The 20,174-nt window shown below is 36.0% G+C and overlaps 1 protein-coding gene across 1 annotated transcript in view; it reads left to right on the top strand.

Annotated features, from left to right (window-relative positions):
• Nucleotides 1-17,143, top strand: part of SLC9C1 (solute carrier family 9 member C1) — a 95,112-nt gene extending 77,969 nt beyond the window's left edge. The window contains exons 21-27 of the mRNA XM_067737159.1: nucleotides 930-1,028; nucleotides 1,557-1,730; nucleotides 4,547-4,678; nucleotides 4,812-4,997; nucleotides 6,464-6,587; nucleotides 14,771-14,835; nucleotides 17,063-17,143. Of these exons, the coding sequence (XP_067593260.1) occupies nucleotides 930-1,028; nucleotides 1,557-1,730; nucleotides 4,547-4,678; nucleotides 4,812-4,997; nucleotides 6,464-6,587; nucleotides 14,771-14,835; nucleotides 17,063-17,143 (861 nt within the window). The remainder of the gene's footprint in view (nucleotides 1-929; nucleotides 1,029-1,556; nucleotides 1,731-4,546; nucleotides 4,679-4,811; nucleotides 4,998-6,463; nucleotides 6,588-14,770; nucleotides 14,836-17,062) is intronic.
• The last annotated feature ends 3,031 nt before the right edge of the window (nucleotides 17,144-20,174 follow it).

Consider the following 20,174-nt stretch of genomic DNA (forward strand, 5'->3'; position numbering starts at 1 on the left):
TTACCCATGTGTCATATACCCCATACTCTATTTATACTGAACCACTCATGGTACCCCAAGAACTTTATACTGTTCTTTAAGTCCATTCCTCTGTGAGTGCTATTTACTTATCTTGAAATGCTCTTTGCTTTCATTTTTTCCCCCAAAACCTCCTCTGCTTATTGCTTCTCTGGAAACACCCCCACCACAGGTACTCTGAAAAGCAGGCTTTAGAGTCAAATACCCCACCAGTAGAAGAACATCCTATGGTCCATCCAGAGTTTGGAAGACCAAAGGAATCACCACTGTTACTGTATATCTTTATTATAGCATCATTACATTATATTACAATTATTATCTTTACATCTCTCTCCCCTACTATAATTTTTACCTCATCCAGCTTTTGAATACTCAACTCCTACCATGTAGCATCTCACATAGCGGGTGTTCAGTAAGTGTTTGTGGGATGAACAAATAAAGAGATTTAACCTGTTCTATTAACATCTTTTTCTATATCAAATAAGTAACAAAAGACAAATTATATTTTTTCACCTGCTTAAAATATTTTGAATGAATGAATTTTTTTATTACTTCATCAGCTGTTTAGAGCACGAGTATGTATAAGACACATATGTGCCATTAGTTTCTATCTGTCCTATCTTTCATCCAAATGAAATATTTTCATCCTTCTACTACATTCTTATTCCTAGATTAGATTGTTTTTTAATCTACGTATGAACACCCCATCTGAAATTACATATACCTGTGAATATCCACCTTCTTCTGTTAGCCATAATTCCTATTTTCTCTTACAAATTTATTACTAACACAAAATTTCAGATATTTTAAAGTAACATTTACTTTAAAAATGTACAACTTTTTAAAAAATGTAAACTCCAATCACCACTAAAATATTATTTATGGCTTATGTATTTGGTGATATTTTTTAGGAAAGATCCAGAGTTGTAACATTTGATTGTGGAAATGATATATTTGAAGAAGGTGATGAGCCCCAAGGAATTTATGTAATTATTTCAGGCATGGTAAAGGTAAGGCAGAGACATTTATAAATGCCCTTGTGGGCACTAGTTAAAAAGTTACATAATACAGAATAAATACCTTTCAATGTTAAGAACTCCATTATTCCTCTTTTTGGACAGCAGCTGTTATCCAAACAACAATTTTCTTCCTCAGACACAATGATAATACCAGCCATCACCTTTAAGTCATACGTTGCTATTGATAACAAGAAACCTCAAAGGATCAGCATTAAGATGGAAAATTATAATATACATTGTTATTTATCTTATGTTTGAGTTGGGCTTTTAGCCATTCTAAGACAGGTATAGGTTGAGTGAGTAGGTGGGATCAGAAAGATCAGAGTATTTAAGAATGCTTTTTTTCCAAGTCATTGCTAATTTAATAAATTCACTTTAAAAGTTATGAGTAATACGTGTTCTCAAACAATATATAAATATTAAAACTGTTAAAACCAAAGGGGGAAAAAGCCATAAATTAAATAGTTTTGGTAAATTAACTGGCCTATGTATTTTTTTTCTTTCTTTGTTCCTGAACAGCTTCAAAGATCAAAGCCAGGTTTGGGAATTGACCAAATAATCTGGGAGTCAGAGGAGAAAGATTACCAAATAACGTACACAGACTTTGTGATCAGTGGGGCAATAATAGGAGAGCTAAACTGCTTGACTAATGAACCTATGAAATATTCTGCCACCTGCAAAACTGTAGTGGAGGTCAGAAAACATCACCTAATGTCTTACTGTTGTACTTTGTTAAATATCTAGTACAAAATTTAAGGTTATTTTTGTACTTGTATATGTTTACAGTCTAGCGACAATTTTTTAAAAAATAAGGATGATAAAGAAATAAAACTTGTTATAAAATTTTATGAACACACTATAATGTCCTAACAAAATGGTTTGTAAAAGTTAACCTACCATACTGAAACAAGGATTTAACCAGAAAAACTGGTTATATGAGATCTCTCATGGGAAAATTAGATGGGATATGTTAACTATCAATACCATAATTTGGAGGATAAGGAAGGGAACAAGTCAAAGAGCTGGGGTTTATTACTAGAAAAGTTGAGCAAAGTGGACGGAAGTTTCCTGACACACAATTGAGGACAAAATCCTCAAAGCAGCAGAGACTTCCACTGGCCTAATGTGAACTCAGAAAAAATAATGACTGTAAATAATTGAACCTCCAAAATATATAAAAACCCATAAGTCGATAATGACACCTATTTTTTTATTCCATAAAGGTTGCTAGGATATCAATTTATGTCTCTGAAAATGGATTACTTCTTTTTTTTTAAAGGACCGTGTTTTATTTATTATTTTTTTTACTATATATATATATATATATATATATATATATATATATATTTTTTTTGGCCATGCTACACAGCTTGCGGGATATTAGTTCCCCAACCAAGGGTCAAACCCGGACCCCTGGCAGTGGAAGCCCGGAGTCCTAACCACTGGACCACCAGGGAATTCTGGATTGCTTCTTTTAAAAAAGAAAAAATTAAACATTTATCTTGCCTTTCCTCTATGAACTCTTTCAAGGAAGCTAAAAAGAAAAAAAAATGATGAAAAATTCTTCTGTGTAGAAGAATTCCAGCTAACAAATATAGAATGACAGAATTAGAATATCTCCATTTTGCCATCCCTAATGAAGTAACAAAACCTCTGTCAGAATGTCTATCATCAAAAAGTCTATAAATAACAATGGGACTTCCCTGCCAGTCCAGTGTTTAAGACTCTGTGCTTCCACCATAGGGGCCCCAGGTTTGATCCCTGGTTGGGGAACTAAGATCCCACATACTGCAAGGTGTGGTCAAAAAGTGAAAAAAAAAAAAAGTCTGCAAATAACAAATGTTGGTGAGGATGTGGATAAAGGGATGCCTAGTACACTGTTTGTGGGAATGTAAATTTGTGCCACTATGGAAAACAGTATGGAGGTTCCTAAAAACTAACAATAGAGCTACCATATAATCCAGGAATTCTGCTCTTGGATAGGTATATGAAGAAAATGAAAACATTAATTCGAAAAGATACATGTACCCCAGTGTTCACAGCAGTATTATTTATAACAGCCAAAACATGGAAGCAACCTAAGTGGTAATATATATATATATTATATACATATATATGGTAATATTACTAAGACATAAAAAAAGAATGAAATTCTGCCATTTGCAACAACATGGTTGGACCTGGAGGGTATTAACGTTTAGTGAAATAAGTCAGAGAAAGACAAATACTATAAGTTATCACTTATATGTGGAATCTAAAAAAAGAAAACAAACAAATTAATATGACAAAACAGAAATGGACTCACAGATACAGGAAACAAATTAGTGGTTACCAATAGGGAGAGGGAAGGGGTTGGGACAAAATAAGGGTAGAGGATTAAGAGGTACAAACTACTATGTATAAAATAAATAAGCTACAAAAATATATTGCACAGTACAGGGAATAGAGTCAATACTTTGTAATAACTTTAAATGGAGTATAATCTATAATAATATTGGATCACTATGTTGTACACCTGAAACTAGTATAATATTGTAGATCAACTATGCTTTAATTTTAAAAATTGGGCAAAGGATTTGAACAGATACTTCACAAAAGAATATACAAATTGCCCATAAACACATGAAGAAAATAATCAATATCATTAGCTCTCAGAGAAATGCAAATTAAAATCATGATAAGTTATCACTACACACCTACTACATTGGCTAAAAATAAAAAAACTTAACAGTGTATTAGCAAGGATGTGAAGCAACTGAAATTCTCATACATGGCTAGTTAAAGGGTAAAATGTTACAACTTCATCTGAAAACAGTTTGGCAGTTTCTCATAAGGTTAAATACATACTTACCCTATTACCCAGCAACCCCACTCATAGATACTTACTAAGAGAAATTAAAACCAACATACACAATGTCTTCTGTATTCATAGCAGCTTATTCCTAATAGCCAATAGTCTGTTCATTGTTAGTATCCGCATTTTATTATTGACCAAAACACTCGCTCCCCTCAAATAATGTGTTTTTAGAAATACTTATGTCTTTAGAAAAGGTTAAATGATCTTTGATACTTGGTTTTCTATTTTTTTCAGAATCTGTAAGAATAATAAAGAACCTCTCATTGGATCATGTAGTCTTTTAGTGCTTAGTGTATGACAAGATTGCACAAATATTTATTAAATAGATACATTTTATTAGGTTTCCAGGAAATAACATGAATCTATATAATTGAAATTATTAGCTTTAATGTTACATATATAAATGGGAAAACCTCATTTCATTAAATCATGGGTGCACAGGATGAAATGTTAAACTGATATCCTCTGGGACTTCCCTGGCAGTCAGGTGGTTAAGACTTCGTCTCCCAATGCAGGGAGTGTGGGTTCCATCCCAGGTTGGGAAACTAAGATCCCACATGCCTCGTGGCCAAAAAACCAAAACATAAAACAAGCAATATTGGAACAAATTCAACAAAAGACTTAGAAAAAATTGATATCCTCTTCTTTCCAGGCATACTTTATTCCCAAACATCACTTGTATGAAGCTTTTGAACAATTCTGTCCTCACATTGAATATAAAATGTGGCTAAAACTTGGACTTTCTATTACTGCCAAAAAAATCAGGGAACATTTATCTTATGAGGTAAGAGGTGTTTATATAAAATTGTATTTCTCTCTGAGTGAAATAGCCCTAAAGTTTTGTTAGAAATTAACTATTTAGGAATTTATATTAAACTTTATAAAAAATAAACTATGAAATTGTGTTTCTCTTATAGGATTGGAATTACAAGATGCAGTTAAAACTCTGTAACGTTTATGTAAAAAATATACCAAAGAACACCAAAACTGATATCTATGGTGAAACTGTAATTTATGTCATCCTCATTCATGGAGCTGTGGAAGACTGTCAGTTACGAAAAGCTTATAAGGCTCCTTTCTTAATTCCTATAACATGCCATCAGGTAAAGAAATATTGATTCAAATCTTCAGGTCAATATGCCATTTGTCCAATGTGTTAATGTTAGAAAAATTGTCACTTTTCCACCTTCCCATTCTCTCCCTTTCCCCCACCACCTCCATACCCCCCACACACACACACACACCACACCAAATTAATTGATTGTTTTGCACTGGGTAGCCCAAACACCAAGCTATTCCTATTCACTGTCAATGAATTGGGCCAAGCTATACATTTTAACCACAGTTAGATTTTGGTGCAACTGTAAATAGCAAAAGAGGACCTATTAAGTTCATGTACATATTGCAGAAGGACTACTCTCTCTGGACTGTAACAGCAGTGCTCTAAAAATGTTCTGTCAGTCCCATGCTGAAGTGAGTACCAGTGGTATTTCCCCAGATACTTTCAAAGTGAATGTAGAAATGAAGGACTTCTCATATTTAAGCTGTTGGGTTACCCTTCCAATTAAAATGAGAAGCTGTGCCATGAGAAGAAAGAAAGAAGTAAGACTGTATTATGTGTGTGTCTGTGTGTGTGTAGAGTAAGAGAGGCACATGTCAGGAGGAATCAGAGGACACATAAAATACAGCTAAAGAAAGTAACTTGAAAGAGGGACCTAGAGTCAATTAAATCAGGTACTTTTTAAAAGCAACTATGACAGAAACAGTGCTAGATGCTAAAGTGGTCAAGATGAATGAGACTTTAAGCTTGCCCTCAAGAGATCTCTCAACCAAGCGAAAAGAAACATATATAAATAGATTAATAAACATTTACAGCTATGGTAGAAGTGCTTAAAAGGTAGATTTGGGACACAAGGAAAAAACTGAGGTGGGAATAAGAGGAATTCTAAGCTGAGAAACAGTCACAAGAAAATTTTCTACGTGGATGCCACTAGCATCAATTTGATGCCAAGTGAGAGGAAGTAAAACATTATTCTTAACTATGGTGCTCCCCAACTCTATTCTTGAATACATAACAATAGAGCTTAGTTGGGGGGTGCTGGTTGGGAATTTAGATGACCAAGTAAGAGATTCTCAAGGCAGCCCAAACCTGCCCAACTCTGTCTACTCTCCTAGGCATAAAACTCTGCTCACTGTGGATTTGGGCACCAATGTTATTCAAAGCATATTGAAGACAGTCACAAGGTTGGAAGATTTCTTGAAATCCATTGATTTTCAAACTTCCTTCCTGCCACATAGAAAAACTTTCTGGGTGATATTTTAAAGGGTCATTGATGATTAACTCGATTATTTTTCTCATTTGTAATAAAAATGAGCAAAATAATTAAAAATCAGTGAAAGTATGTAGAATATTGACTCTCACAAAACTAACATATCCAGGTATTTAAAGATATCTAATATCTATTGCTACTGTCAATTTTCAGGCCCAGATATTTAGAGAGGGTCTGAGATAGTAGCCTAACAGAAACATTCAACTGTATGATATAGCTTGTAATCTGTCAACTTTCAGATACAAGGCACTGAAGATTTCACAAAGGTAACAATTGTTCGAACTGCGATTGATTCAAAAAAATTCAGGTGGAACACTAGAAAGTATATAACTTCACGTAAACGTGCTCATCCTGTAGCATCAGGTATGTTAGATTCCTTTGAGCAATTGGGAACTTACTTTCCTTTTGTAAAATACTCCTATATGTATTTGGAAACTTGTATGCATTCTACCTAGAGTGTAGAACCCTGAGGAATTCCTGAGGAATCCTTTTAACTGCCATATTTGATATCCAATGTGTGAATTAAAACTGAGAACATCTAAGTTATTAGAAATTTTAATATTTAATCTATAAAAACAAACACATATAATAGTATTATATATTATACACATTATTTGTGTATAAAAGTAATTAATGAGGGAATTCCTAATTCATCCCAAAAGTTAAAATATTTTATATAGCAGTAATAGTGAAAATATTGTTGCACTGTCTGAACAACAGAGATATAAATCATGTGACTAAATGAATAACTTTATTATTTTTAAAAATTTTTTTTAATTTTTCTATACAACAGGTTCTTATTAGTCATCCGTTTTATACACATCAGTGTATACATGTCCATCCCAATCGCCCAATTCATCACACCCCCCCCCAACCCCACACAGCTTTCCCCCCTTGGTGTCCATACATTTATTCTCTACATCTGTGTGTCTATTTCTGCCCTGCAAACTGGTTCATCTGTACCATTTTTCTAGGTTCCACATATATGCGTTAATATACGATATTTGTTTTTCTCTTTCTGACTTACTTCAGTCTGTATGACAGTCTCTAGATCCATCCATGTCTCCACAAATGACCCAATTTCGTTCCTTTTTATGGCTGAGTAATATTCCATTGTATATATGTACCACATCTTCTTTATCAATTCAGCTGTCGATGGGCATTTAGGTTGCTTCCATGACCTGGCTATTGTAAATAGTGCTGAAATGAACATTGGGCTGCAGATGTCTTTTTGAATCATGGTTTTCTCTGGGTATATGCCCAGTAGTGGGATTGCTGGATCATATGGTAATTCTATTTTTAGCTTTTTAAGGAAACTCCATACTGTTCTGCATAGTGGCTGTATCAATTTACATTCCCACCAACATTACAAGAGAGTTCCCTTTTCTCCACATTCTCTCCAGCATTTGTTGTTTGCAGATTTTCTGATGATGCCCATTCTAACTGGTGTGAGGTGACACCTCATTGTAGTTTTGATTTGCATTTCTCTAATGATTAGTGATGTTGAGCAGCTTTTCATGTGCTTCTTGGCCATCTGTATGTCTTCTTTGGAGAAATGTCTATTTAGGTCTTCTGCCCATTTTTGGATTGGGTTGTTTGTTTTTTCAATATTGAGCTGCATGAGCTGTTTATATATTTTGGAGATTGATCCTTTGTCCATTGATTCATTTGCAAATATTTTCTTCCATCGTGAGGGTTGTCTTTTGGTCTTGTTTGTAGTTTCCTTTGCTGTGCAAAAGCTTTTAAGTTTCATTAGGTTCCATTTATTTCTTTTTTGTTTTATTTCCATTACTCTAGGAGGTGTGTCAAAAAAGATCTTGCTGTGATTTATGTCAAAGAGTGTTCTTCCTATGTTTTCCTCTAAGAGTTTTATAGTGTCTGGTCCTACATTTAGGTCTCTAATCCATTTTGAGTTTATTTTGTATATGGTGTTAGGGAGTGTTCTCATTTCATTCTTTTACATGTAGCTGTCTAGTTTTCCCATCACCACTTACTGAAGAGACTGTCTTTTCTCCATTGTATATCCTTGCCTCCTTTGTCATAGATTAGTTAACCATAGGTGCGTGGGTTTATCTCTGAGCTTTCTATCTTGTTCCATAGATCTATATTTCTGTTTTCATGCCAGTACCATATTGTCTTGATTACTGCAGCTTTCTAGTATAGTCTGAAGTCAGGGAGTCTGATTCCTCCAGCTACATTTTTGTTCCTCAAGACGGCTTTGGCTAATCGGGGTCTTTTGTGTCTCCATACAAATTTTAAGATTTTTTGTTCTAGTTCTATAAAAAATGCCATTGGTAATTTGATAGGGATTGCATTGAATCTGTAAATTGCTTTGGGTAGTATAGTCATCTTCCCAATATTGATTGTTCCAATCCAAGAACACGGTATATCTCTCCATCTGTTGGTATCATCTTTAATTTCTTTCATCAGTGTCTTATACCTTTCTGCATACAGGTCTTTTGTCTCCCTATGCAGGTTTACTCCTAAGTATTTTATTCTTTTTGTTGCAGTGGTAAATGAGAGTGTTTCCTTAGTTTCTCTTTCAATTTTCATCATTAGTGTATAGGAATGGAAGAGATTTCTGTGCATTAATTTTGTATCCTGCAACTTTACCAAATTCATTGATTAGCTCTAGTAGGTTTCTGGTGGACTCTTTAGGATTCTCTACGTATAGTGTCATATCATCTGCAAACAGTGACAGTTTTACTTCTTCTTTTCCAACTTGTATTATTTTATTTCTTTTTCTTCTCTGATTTCCGTGGCTAAGACTTCCAAAACTATGTTGAATAATAATGGTGAGAGTGGACATCCTTGCCTTATTCCTGATCTTAGAGGAAATGCTTTCAGAATTTCGCCATTGAGAATGATGTTTGCTGTGGGTTTGTCGTATATGGCCTTTATTATGTTGAGGTAGGTTCCCTCTATGCCCACTTTCTGGAGAGTTTTTATCATAAATTGGTGTTGAATTTTGTCAAAAGCTTTTTCTGCATCTATTGAGATGATCAAATGGTTTTTATTCTTCAATTTGTTAATATGGTGTATCACATTGATTGATTTGCATATATTGAAGAATCCTTGCATCCGTGGGATAAATCCCACTTGATCATGGTGTATGATCCCTTTAATGTGTTGTTGTATTCTGTTTGCTAGTATTTTGTTGAGTATTGTTGCATCTATATTCATCAGTGATATTTGTCTGTAATTTTCTTTTTTTGTAGTATCTTTGTCTGGTTTTGGTATCAGGGTGATGGTGGCCTCATAGAATGAGTTTGGGAGTGTTTCTTCTGCTGCAATTTTTTGGAAGAGTTGAGAAGGATGGGTGTTAGCTCTTGTCTAAATGTTTGATAGAATTCACCTGTGAAGCCATCTGGTCCTGGAATTTTGTTTGTTGGAAGATTTTTTTTTTTTTTTTTTTTTTTTTGCGGTACGCGGGCCTCTCACCGTTGTGGCCTCTCCTGTTGCGGAGCACAGGCTCCGGACACGCAGGCCCAGCGGCCATGGCTCACGGGCCCAGCCGCTCCGTGGCATGTGGGATCCTCCTGGACCAGAGCACGAACCCGTGTCCCCTGCATCGGCAGGCGGACTCTCAACCCTGCGCCACCAGGGAAGCCCTGTTGGAAGATTTTTAATAACAGTTTCAATTTCATTACTTGTGATTGCTGTGTTCATATTTTCTATTTCTTCCTAGTTCAGTCTTGGAAGGTTATACCTTTCTAAAAATTTGTCTATTTCTTCCAGGTTGTCCATTTTATTGGCATAGAGTTGCTTGCAGTAGTCTCTTAGGATGCTTTGTATTTCTGCAATGTCTGTTGTAACTTCTCCTTTCTAATTTTATTGATTTGAGTCCTCTCCCTCTTTTTCTGGATGAGTCGGGCTAATGGTTTACAAATTTTGTTTATCTTCTCAAAGAACCAGCTTTTAGTTTTATTGATCTTTGCTGTTGTTTTCTTTGTTTCTACTTCATTGATTTCTGCTCTGATCTTTATGATTTCTCTCCTTCTGCTAACATTGGGTTTTGTTTGTTCTTCTTTCTCTAGTTCCTTAGGTGTAAGGTTAGATTGTTTATTTGAGATTTTTCTTGTTTCTTCAGGTAGGCTTGTATAGCTATAAACTTCCCTCTTAGAACTGCTTTTGCTGCATCCCATAGGTTTTGGATCATTGTGTTTTCTTTGTCATTTGTCTCTAGGTACTTTTTGATTTCCTCTTTGATTTCTTCAGTGATCTCTTGGTTATTTAGTAACATATTGTTTAGCCTCATTTAATCATGTGTTTCTGTTTTTTACATTTCTTTCCCTGTAATTGATATCTAGTCTTATAGTGTTGTGGTCATAAAAGGCACTCGATACAATTTCAATTTTCTTAAATTTACCAAGGCTTGATTTGTTACCCAAGATATGATCTATCCTGGAGAAGATTCCATGAGCACTTGAGAAGAAAGTGTAATCTGCTGTTTTTCGATGGAATGTTCTATAAATATCGATTAAATCTATCTGGTCTATTGTGTGATGTAAAGCTTGTGTTTCCTTATTAATTTTCTGTTTGGGTGACCTGTCCATTGGTGTAAGTGAGGTGTTAAAGTCCCCCACTATTATTGTGTTACTGTCAATTTCCTCTTTTGTAGCTGTTAACAGTTGCCTTATGTACTGAGGTGCTCCTATGTTAGGTGCATATATATTTATAATTGCTATATCTTCTTCTTGGATTGATCCCTTGATCATTATGTAGTGTCCTTCATTGTCTCTTGTAACATTCTTTATTTTAAAATCTATTTTATCTGATATGTGTATTGCTACTCCAGCTTTCTTTTGATTTCCATATGCATGGAATATCTTTTTCCATCCCCTCACTTTCAGTCTGTATGTGTCCCTAGGTCTGAAGTGTGTCTCTTGTAGAGAGCATATAGATGGGTCTTGGTTTTGTATCCATTCAGGAAGCCTGTGTCTTTTGGTTGGAGCATTTAATCCATTCATGTTTAGGGTAATTATCAACATGTATGTTCCTATGACCATTTTGTTAATTGTTTGGGGTTTGTTTTGTGGGTCCTTTTCTCCTCTTGTGTTTCCCACTTAGAGAAGTTCCTTTAGCATTTGTTTTAGAGCTGATTTTGTGGTGCTGAATTCACTTAGTTTTTGCTTTTCTGTAAAGCTTTTGATTTCTCCATCAAATCTGAAAGAGATCCTTGCTGGGTATAGTGATCTTGGTTGTAGGTTCTTCCCTTTCATCTCTTTAAGTATATCATGCCACTCCCTTCTGGCTTGTAGAGTTTCTGCTGAGTTATCAGCTGTTAACCTTATTGGAGTTACCTTGTATGTTATTTGTCATTTTTCTCTTGTTGCTTTCAATAACTTTTCTTTGTCTTTGATTTTTTCCAATTTGATTACTATGTGTCTTGGCGTGTTTCTCCTTGGGTTTATCTTGTATGGGACTCACTGCACTTCCTAGACTTGGGTGGCTATTTCCTTTCCCATGTTAGGGAAGTTTTCGACTATAATCTCTTCAAATATTTTTTTGGGTCCTTTCTCTGTCTCTTCTCCTTCTGGGACCCCTATAATGCGAATGTTGTTGCATTTAATGTTGTATCAGAGGTCTCTTAAGCTGTCTTCATTTCTTTCCATTCTTTTTTCTTTATCCTGTTCCATGACAGTGAATTCCACCATTCTGTCTTCCAGGTCACTTATCCGTTCTTCTGCCTCAGTTATTCTGCTATTGATTCCTTTTAGTGTAGTTTTCATTTCATTTATTTCATTGTTCTTCTCTGTTTGTTTGTTCTTTAATTCTTCTAACTCTTTGTTAAACATTTCTTGCATCTTCTTGATGTTTGCCTCCATTCTTTTTCAGAGGTCCTGGATCATCTTCACTATGATTATTCTGAATTCTTTTTCTGGAAGGTTGCCTATCTCTACTTCATTTAGTTGTTTTTCTGGGGTTTTCTCTTGTTCCTTCATCTGGTACATAGCTCTCTGCCTTTTCATCTTGTGTATCTTTCTGTGAATGTGGTTTTTGTTTCGCAGGCTGCAGGATTGTAGTTCTTTTTGCTTCTGCTGTCTGCCCTGTGGTACATGAGCCTATCTAAGAGGCTTGTGCAAGTTTCCTGATGGGAGGGACTGGTGGTGGATAGAGCTGACTGTTGATCTGGTGGGCAGAGCTCAGTAAAACTTTAATCCACTTGTCTGCTGATGGGTGGGGCTGGGTTCCCTCCCTGTTGGTTGTTTGGCCTGAGGCAACCCAACACTGAAGCCTACCTGGGGTCTTTGGTGGTGCTAATGGCGGACTCTGGGAGGGCTCACACCAAGGAGTACTTCCCAGAGCTTCTGCTGCCAGTGTCCTTGTCCCCACGTGAAACGAAGCCACCTCCCACCTCTGCAGGAGACCCTCCAACACTAGCAGGTAGGTCTAGTTCAGTCTCCTCTAAGGTTACTGCTCCTTCCCCTGGGTCCCGATGTGCACACTACTTTGTGTGTGCCCTCCAAGTGTGGAGTTTCTGTTTCCCCTAGTCGTGTTGAAGTCCTGCAATGAAATTCCACTAGCCTTCAAAGTGTGATTCTGTAGGAATTCCTCCTCCTGTTGCCGGACCCCAAGGTTGGAAAGCTTGACATGGGGCTCAAAACCTTCACTCCAGTGGGTGGACTTCTGTGGTATAAGTGTTCTCCAGTCTGTGAGTCACCCACCCAGCAGTTATGGGATTTGATTTTACTGTGATTGTGCCCCTCCTACCCTCTCATTGTGGCTTCTCCTTTGTCTTTGGATGTGGGGGTATCTTTTTTGGTGAGTTCCAATGTCTTCCTATCGATGATTTTCCAGCAGCTAGTTGTGATTCTGGTGTTCTCGCAAGAGGGAGTGAGAGCACGCCCTTCTACTCTGTCATCTTGGTTCAGGGACCCAATAAATAACCTTAGTATAAAGCCTATTCATACAAATTTTGCATGAATAAAGTTGAATCAGAACATAAATGATTATTTAATAAATACTATTAAGTCATTGATTCAAATTTAGAAAATGAGTTTGAGGTAGATTTAAAAATTAACTGGTAAATGATTAAATTATTGAATAAATAGTAATATAATTTAATATTTATCATTTCACTGAAAGAGACATAGTTCTAAATTTAGAAATATAGAAATTAATTTTAAAATTCTGTGTCAATAAAAATATTACCAATCAAGAGGTCAGCAAAGGACAATTCATGGAAGAAAAGTTACATTGAAAACAAAATGTAAAAGAGTTCAACACTACTAACATTTATAGAAACAGAAATTAAATATTGCTCTCTTTAATTAGTGAGATTTTTAAAGAATTATAATGTCTAATGCTCAAAAAAAATGTTGTGAATCTGATATACATTCTTACCTTGATACTAGCACTAATTGATGAAATAAATTTATCACAAGATTCCAAAAGCCGTAAAGGTTTTTATATCCTTTGCCTAAATAATATAATTTTTATATATGTCAATTATACCTCAATAAAAAATTAATTAATAATATAATTTCTAGACATTTATTGTAAAGAAATAAATCAAAAAATGTGATAAGGGTAATTGAGCATTATTTATAAAAATAAAAAGTAGAAGTTATCAAAATGGCTAATGATAAATGAATGGTTAATTAAATTAAAACATTAGTCAACATGATTAAATGCTAAATAACCATTAACCAATTAATTTCCCATGTAGTAACTTGGAAAAGACCAATGATACATGTCAAGTAAAAATACCAATGATACAACATTGTGTTGCTAACATTAAACAAATTTTATCTTTATTATGTTACAATTATATACCTTTGAATCCATGTGGACACACAATACTGTCATCACATGAGTCTCCTCTGATCTTTAGATTAAGCAGAAATGGGACATGGTATTGAAACCTTCACCATCTTCTCTTTTTTCAGCCATCTCCCCTCCCCACTCTCTAAAACGTAGCCATACCAAACAGCTAATGGTTCACATAATCTGGGAGACCTCATGTTTTCTCATTCCTGAACTTTTGCACATTCCTTCTTTTCCTTCTGCCTGGAACTTCTAAACATGCCTCTCCCCACATCTCCCCATTCCACGGAGCTAACTTCTTATTCTTCAAATCTCAGCATCACTGATACATTCCAAATTCACAACACTTCACTCTCCTGTGTGCTCCCATAGCCCGCTATGCAGACAATCCTATTTTCCCATTTTGTATTTTTTTTTGCTGACCCATCTGCTCCAAGAGGGCACGGATCATAACTCGTTTGTTTTCTTATGTATCCCCATTGCTTACCAATGGGCCTGGCATGCTCAATAGATATTAATATAAAAGTATTTTGGGGATGGTGGGACAATAGATGATTTTGTCTCTCTACTTTCCAAACCTTCTGCACAATTGTTACACAATCTTTATAATAGAGGACTTTTAATCCCTTTTTTGAAAAGTGACCCCACTTGCTACCAGTCAAAATTACCACCAATTTCAGATCACATGTCCTGGGTGTAAGTGACTTGAACATGGTTGACTTTGAGAGTCGTACTATTTGATACAGTCCTTTGTTTCAGTGCTTGAACTAACACAGTCTTTTTTGAAGCAGCTGCAAGCAGAACAAATGAAGAACACCCTCAAGAAGAGACAAGTACTCAGGTAAACTGAGAAATAGAGTGAAAGTACAGTCAGCCCTCCATATCCTAGAACACGGAACCCATGGATACTGGGCGCATACTGTACTATGCCACTTTATATAAGAGACTTAAGCATCCATGGATTTTGGTACTTGTGGGAAGAGGGAATGTGGTCCTGGGACCAATCCCCTGCCAATACCTAGGGACGACTCTACCTCACTAGATCTACACCAGCCTACCTGTAGACTGGATTTTAGGGAGTTCCAGGTGGGGTAGAGAGTTTATTTATTTATTTAATAAATTTTATTTTTTAAAATTGAGGCATATTTTTAAAATTTATTTATTTTATTTTTGGCTGTGTTGGGTCTTCATTGCTGCACGTGGGCTTTTGTCTGGTTGCAGCAAGCGGGGGCTACTCTTCGTTGTGGTGTGCAGGCTTCTCATTGTGGTGGCTTCTCTTGTTGGGAGCACAGGCTTTAGGCACACAGGTTCAGTAGTTGTGGCACACAGGCTCAGTAGTTATGGCACATGGGCTCTACAGTGCAGGCTCAGTAGTTGTGGCACACGAGCTTATTTGTTCCGCGGCATGTGGGATCTTCCCAGACCAGGGCTCAAACCCATGTCTCCTGCATTGGCAGGCAGATTCTTAACCACTGCGCCACCAGGAAAGCCCAATTGAGGCATATTTGACATATTAGTTTCGGGGAGAATTTATTTTTAATTCTTGTCTTTTCCAAGCTGGTTGTATTTTTCCAGGAGATGTTGATTATCATGCCCAGAATCTGAGAAATATCTACTACAAATACATCAGAAAATTGTATATTTGATTGTTAAAAATGTTTTACATCAGTTAAGTCTGTTTGCTGTATTAGTAGTAGGCATCAAACTCAAAATACATGCTCCCTTTCCCCCGAAACTCTCCTCATGAGTGTATGTTGAATGAAAGTTAATTATAGGTTCCATGGGGGACGTTGAAGGTGTTTTTCTCATGTCCATCTTAAACTCAAACGTGTCCAAGTTCTCAGATCTTCAAGAGGCCAATACTCTTCTTTAACACAAATGTTCTCATTCTGCATAAAAGCAGGAAGTTCACTTTCTCCCTAAGTATTTTGGAGTCTTCCTGGGGAAGCTTTTCCTCAAACCTTCCCTGGTTGTTGCTTGTTACCTAGAACTCCTGACCCAATAGCTTTGGGGCTAAGAGTATGGGCTCTAGCATGAAATTCTCTGGTTTGTCTCCTGGTTCCATCATATATTAGCCATGTGACCTTGGACAAGTTTCTCAACCTGCCTGAGCATCACTTTTTCCCTGTCTATAAAACAGGGATAATAACAATGCCTATTTCATATAGTGCGACCACATGGGGATTAAAGAAATGCGAAGTACACTGCATAGTATTTGACATATAACAAGCAATACATACACAGAATGTCTATTATTCTTTGTTAACCCCTTCTTAACATTGTAAACTACGTCTCCAAACCTCTTTTGCTCTCCCCATATTAATTTTCTAAAAAAAAAAATATGGACACAGTCACCTCCTCTAATTCTCGCAAACACAGTTGCTGCTGAAGACTAGGAAATAGCAAAGGGAAATTACAATTAAAAAACAAAAAAAGAGGAGTAAGACACTTAAGATAAAATATTAGATGGCTTCATCTAGCTTACCGATTAAGCCATCTTTCTCCTTAGCCCTGGCAGGCTGACAAGCCTGTAGGATTCATCTTAATAGCATATTTGAGGGGATGGAGGGAAGAACCAGGGAAGCTAGTGCTCTCCCGGTACACTTTGCCCCAAAATGCTGCTTTTCCTTAATTAAAAAAAAGGATTGCATGATGGTTGCTAACATAGAGGAAGTAGTGTTAAAGTGAGAGACAGTCCATTAAATGGTAGAAACATCAGCTACTGAGACATACAGAGATCAACAAAGTGTGTTATGTAGTAAATTCTTTTTTCTCCCTGATGTCAGATCTTGGCTATGTTTCTGAGCCAGCTCCCTTCCTACTCCCCTCAAACCTTTGCCCTACTACTACCACCCCAGAACTGTAGCTTTACCTTTACATAATGAAAAAGGCTGACACAACATAAAGTGGCTCCTTACAAAATGTTTTGGTCCCCACACAGTGCTGTCACTGGCAGAAGTCCCAGTTCTAGGTCCCCTGATCTACAGACCAGATCTGACACCAGCTCTGCTTTATAAATCTGACCCTTATTAACAGTCTCAGACTTTGACTCCTATCTCCATTTTTAGAATCAACAGCCTACAGAATCAATTGTTAAGACCACGGAGGATAAGAACTTCTATGAGGATGCCTATAACAAGCCTAAATGAAAGTCTGGTAAGCTGCCTCAGTTTCTCCAACATGATCAGGAGCACACCTGTCCCCAGAGATGTAGAAGGAAGCCAGTTTATTTGCCTTTGTGTGATAGTATGATTATACTACCTTCCACTAGCCAGAGATGCTTCTAATGGCACTAGCTCTAAATTCTAATTTGGAAAATTAATTTTAAAATAAGATTCCTTTATCTGGATTTCTGAAAACTTTGTAGTCTCATGGTTCCCTCTCTATATTCTGCTATTTAGTCTCACATGCAACATTGGTTGCTCCCTATTTGGCAGGTCATTTTTCAGGCAGCCATGCACTGTGGAAGATGTAAACAGGCAATAAGCTATGACTTCATGTTCAAAAGTTTATGTTCTAGTTAAGGAGACAAAACATACCACACAGAAGGCAATTAAAATAACAATACGAGATACACCATGGACAGTGTCAACTGAAGCTAAATGAATTCAAAAGAGGAAAAGTAGCTACTGAGCATAAACAAAGTCTTTGTAGAGAAATGAAGCGGACGCTCAGAATAGAAGACACAAGAGAGCAAGACTTTGGGGGAAAAATGAGTAGACCAGCCTGACTGTTGACCATTCAAAATGTGGTATCTCTGGGGAAATATGTGTTCATAAGTGCTTTATATGACTCTAAGTTACATTAAGAATATCACTGGGTTAAAAATGACCTTCAGATAAATCTTATCTCCATTTAAAAAACGTTAGCTCTTGCATACCACTTCCTATGACAAAGATCATATTTAAAAATAGATTTAAAAGCTAACAATACACCATCGAAAAGGTGTTTGCAAGAATTATTTGCAACACATGGGAAAAATTTATACAAAATGATGAGGAAAACACCATGATTCCAACAGGCAAACTTATGAACAGCCAGTTCAGGGAAAAGACAATACCCAGAATATAGAGAAAATAAAAAATGCAAAACTAAACAACAATGAAGTATTAACATTTGTTTTTTTAAATGAACAATTTTTATTCAATGGTAGAATTATTGCCTTTGAAATAACTGAAAATAGAGTGATACTTGTTTTCTCATATTTAGCTGGTGGATAAGTAAAAGTAATTTGTTAACAAAAGTCATAAAAATGCTTACACACTTGGGCTCAGTGTTTTTTGAAAAAATCAGTCTGAAAATTGAAATCCTAAGAGAGTAAAAATCAATCCAAAGAGAGAAATCCGAAGTATTCAAGTAGACATATGTACAACATGTCTAGCACACTACTATTTCTAGGGGCAAAAAATTTAAAAGAGCCTAAGTGTTCAACAATGAGAAAGTGTATAATTTCACTGCAGAACATCTATACACGGACTATCATAAAACCATGAAAAAGACTGGTTGAGTCGTCCAATGTAAAATATAAAAGCTGAAGGCGAAACTGTACTTATACCTTGTTTAGCATAAAACAAGGCCAGAAAAGATAAATCCAAATGATGTAATTAAGTGGAAAGGTGAGAGTAGGGATGGTCTTATTTACCTTTTTTATTTTATGCAGTTTTATTACCCTTATAACGAAAAATATGATTGTAAAACTATCAAGCATTATTCAAATATAAATTACTTTAAAGTTGTCTTTTCTTTTTTACCACCGTTTACACTCAGCAATCCATAGTGTTAGGAAATGGAGTGGTAATAGCCAGAGCTGAAACTCAGTGAGTGACTCAGAAATGACTCCAGTGAAGTTATTCCCACAATGGAAAACCCTCCTCCTGACAATGCATAAAATACCCCTGTCCGGTTCGGCAGACGCCAAGGGCTACTTGGATTCAGACTCCCAGTTTAAATCACGCTGCCACCCCTTTATGAGGATGAATGATTCGCACTTCCTTGCTCAACTTCCTTCCTTGGCCTCATCAATAATGACCAGATGTTTCTTGTGAGAATGAAAATGACCCTCCAATACATCCTATCCCAGGTTGTGGGTCAATGTTGAAAGATTCCAAAGTTCTTTTGCCTTTGTTTTCTTTCCTTTCCGTTTTTTTAGAAATGGTTGACAAGGCTGTTTTGAAGACTGACACATGCATTAGTACTGCTGTCATGAGATGCCTCCTGTTTTTGAAATGCATTTCCCTACCTCAAGAGGGAGCAACTTCGAGTTGGATCCTGTGCAAATGTTCTTGGTGTCACAAGGAAAGAAGTTTGGACCTTGCAACTGTTCCGTTTAAAATACTTTTTTGCAAAATTTCCTTGATTTAAAATATCTATTATTTAAAATATGTAAAAGACCCCAGAAATTTTAGAGTGAGTTTTAGTTTTAGAGCCAGAAAATAAGCTTATGCCGCTTCAATAATTTGCATATTACTCTTAAAGCAAAAATGGTTTGCTTCACTTTATGAAAATTAAATGCTATTAAAATGTATTTTAAATGTTGCTCTTGAACCAAGTATTGATTTTTTTCATTCATTGCACTTCACTCATCTTGGAAGCACTCAGTGAATTAAAATAGCAAAGCATAGAAATTGATTTAGACTGAACCATGTAACTCAGTCCTAAGCGAAACTGCCAGTGTCCATTTTGTTCATCATTATATTTACAATAGTGACCACAACACCCAGCACATAATTTTAAAGGATAATCTTAACAGTGAATAGATATTGTGTGCTTTCTGTATGCTGGTATATGACAAATGCTGTACAGTTATGAACTTACATAATCTTCACAACAACCACGTAAGGTAGGTACTATTATTTCCAATTTACAAATGAGTAAATTGAAAGAGTGAGTGTGAGCAATTTGCCAAAAACCTCCCAGCTAGTAAGAGGCAGAGCAGAGAGTTGAAAACAAGCCTATGATTAGCTATTTTACCATATATACCTCCAGTATGGTAAGTCTTAAATAAGTATCTGAAGAATTTATAAAAATTTAAATATATGTCTTTAGGATCATGCTTCCACCCAGGGGTTGGGAAATGTTATTCCAAACTTTTTTCTCGCTACAACTGGTGGGAGGCACAGTTTTCAGAAGCCAAGTGTAGAGACTCCATTCACAAAATGCGCTTGTGGAGAAGACAGTTTG

This window comes from Pseudorca crassidens, chromosome 5, assembly GCF_039906515.1.
Source record: "Pseudorca crassidens isolate mPseCra1 chromosome 5, mPseCra1.hap1, whole genome shotgun sequence".
In the NCBI taxonomy this organism is placed as follows: Eukaryota; Metazoa; Chordata; class Mammalia; order Artiodactyla; family Delphinidae; genus Pseudorca; species Pseudorca crassidens.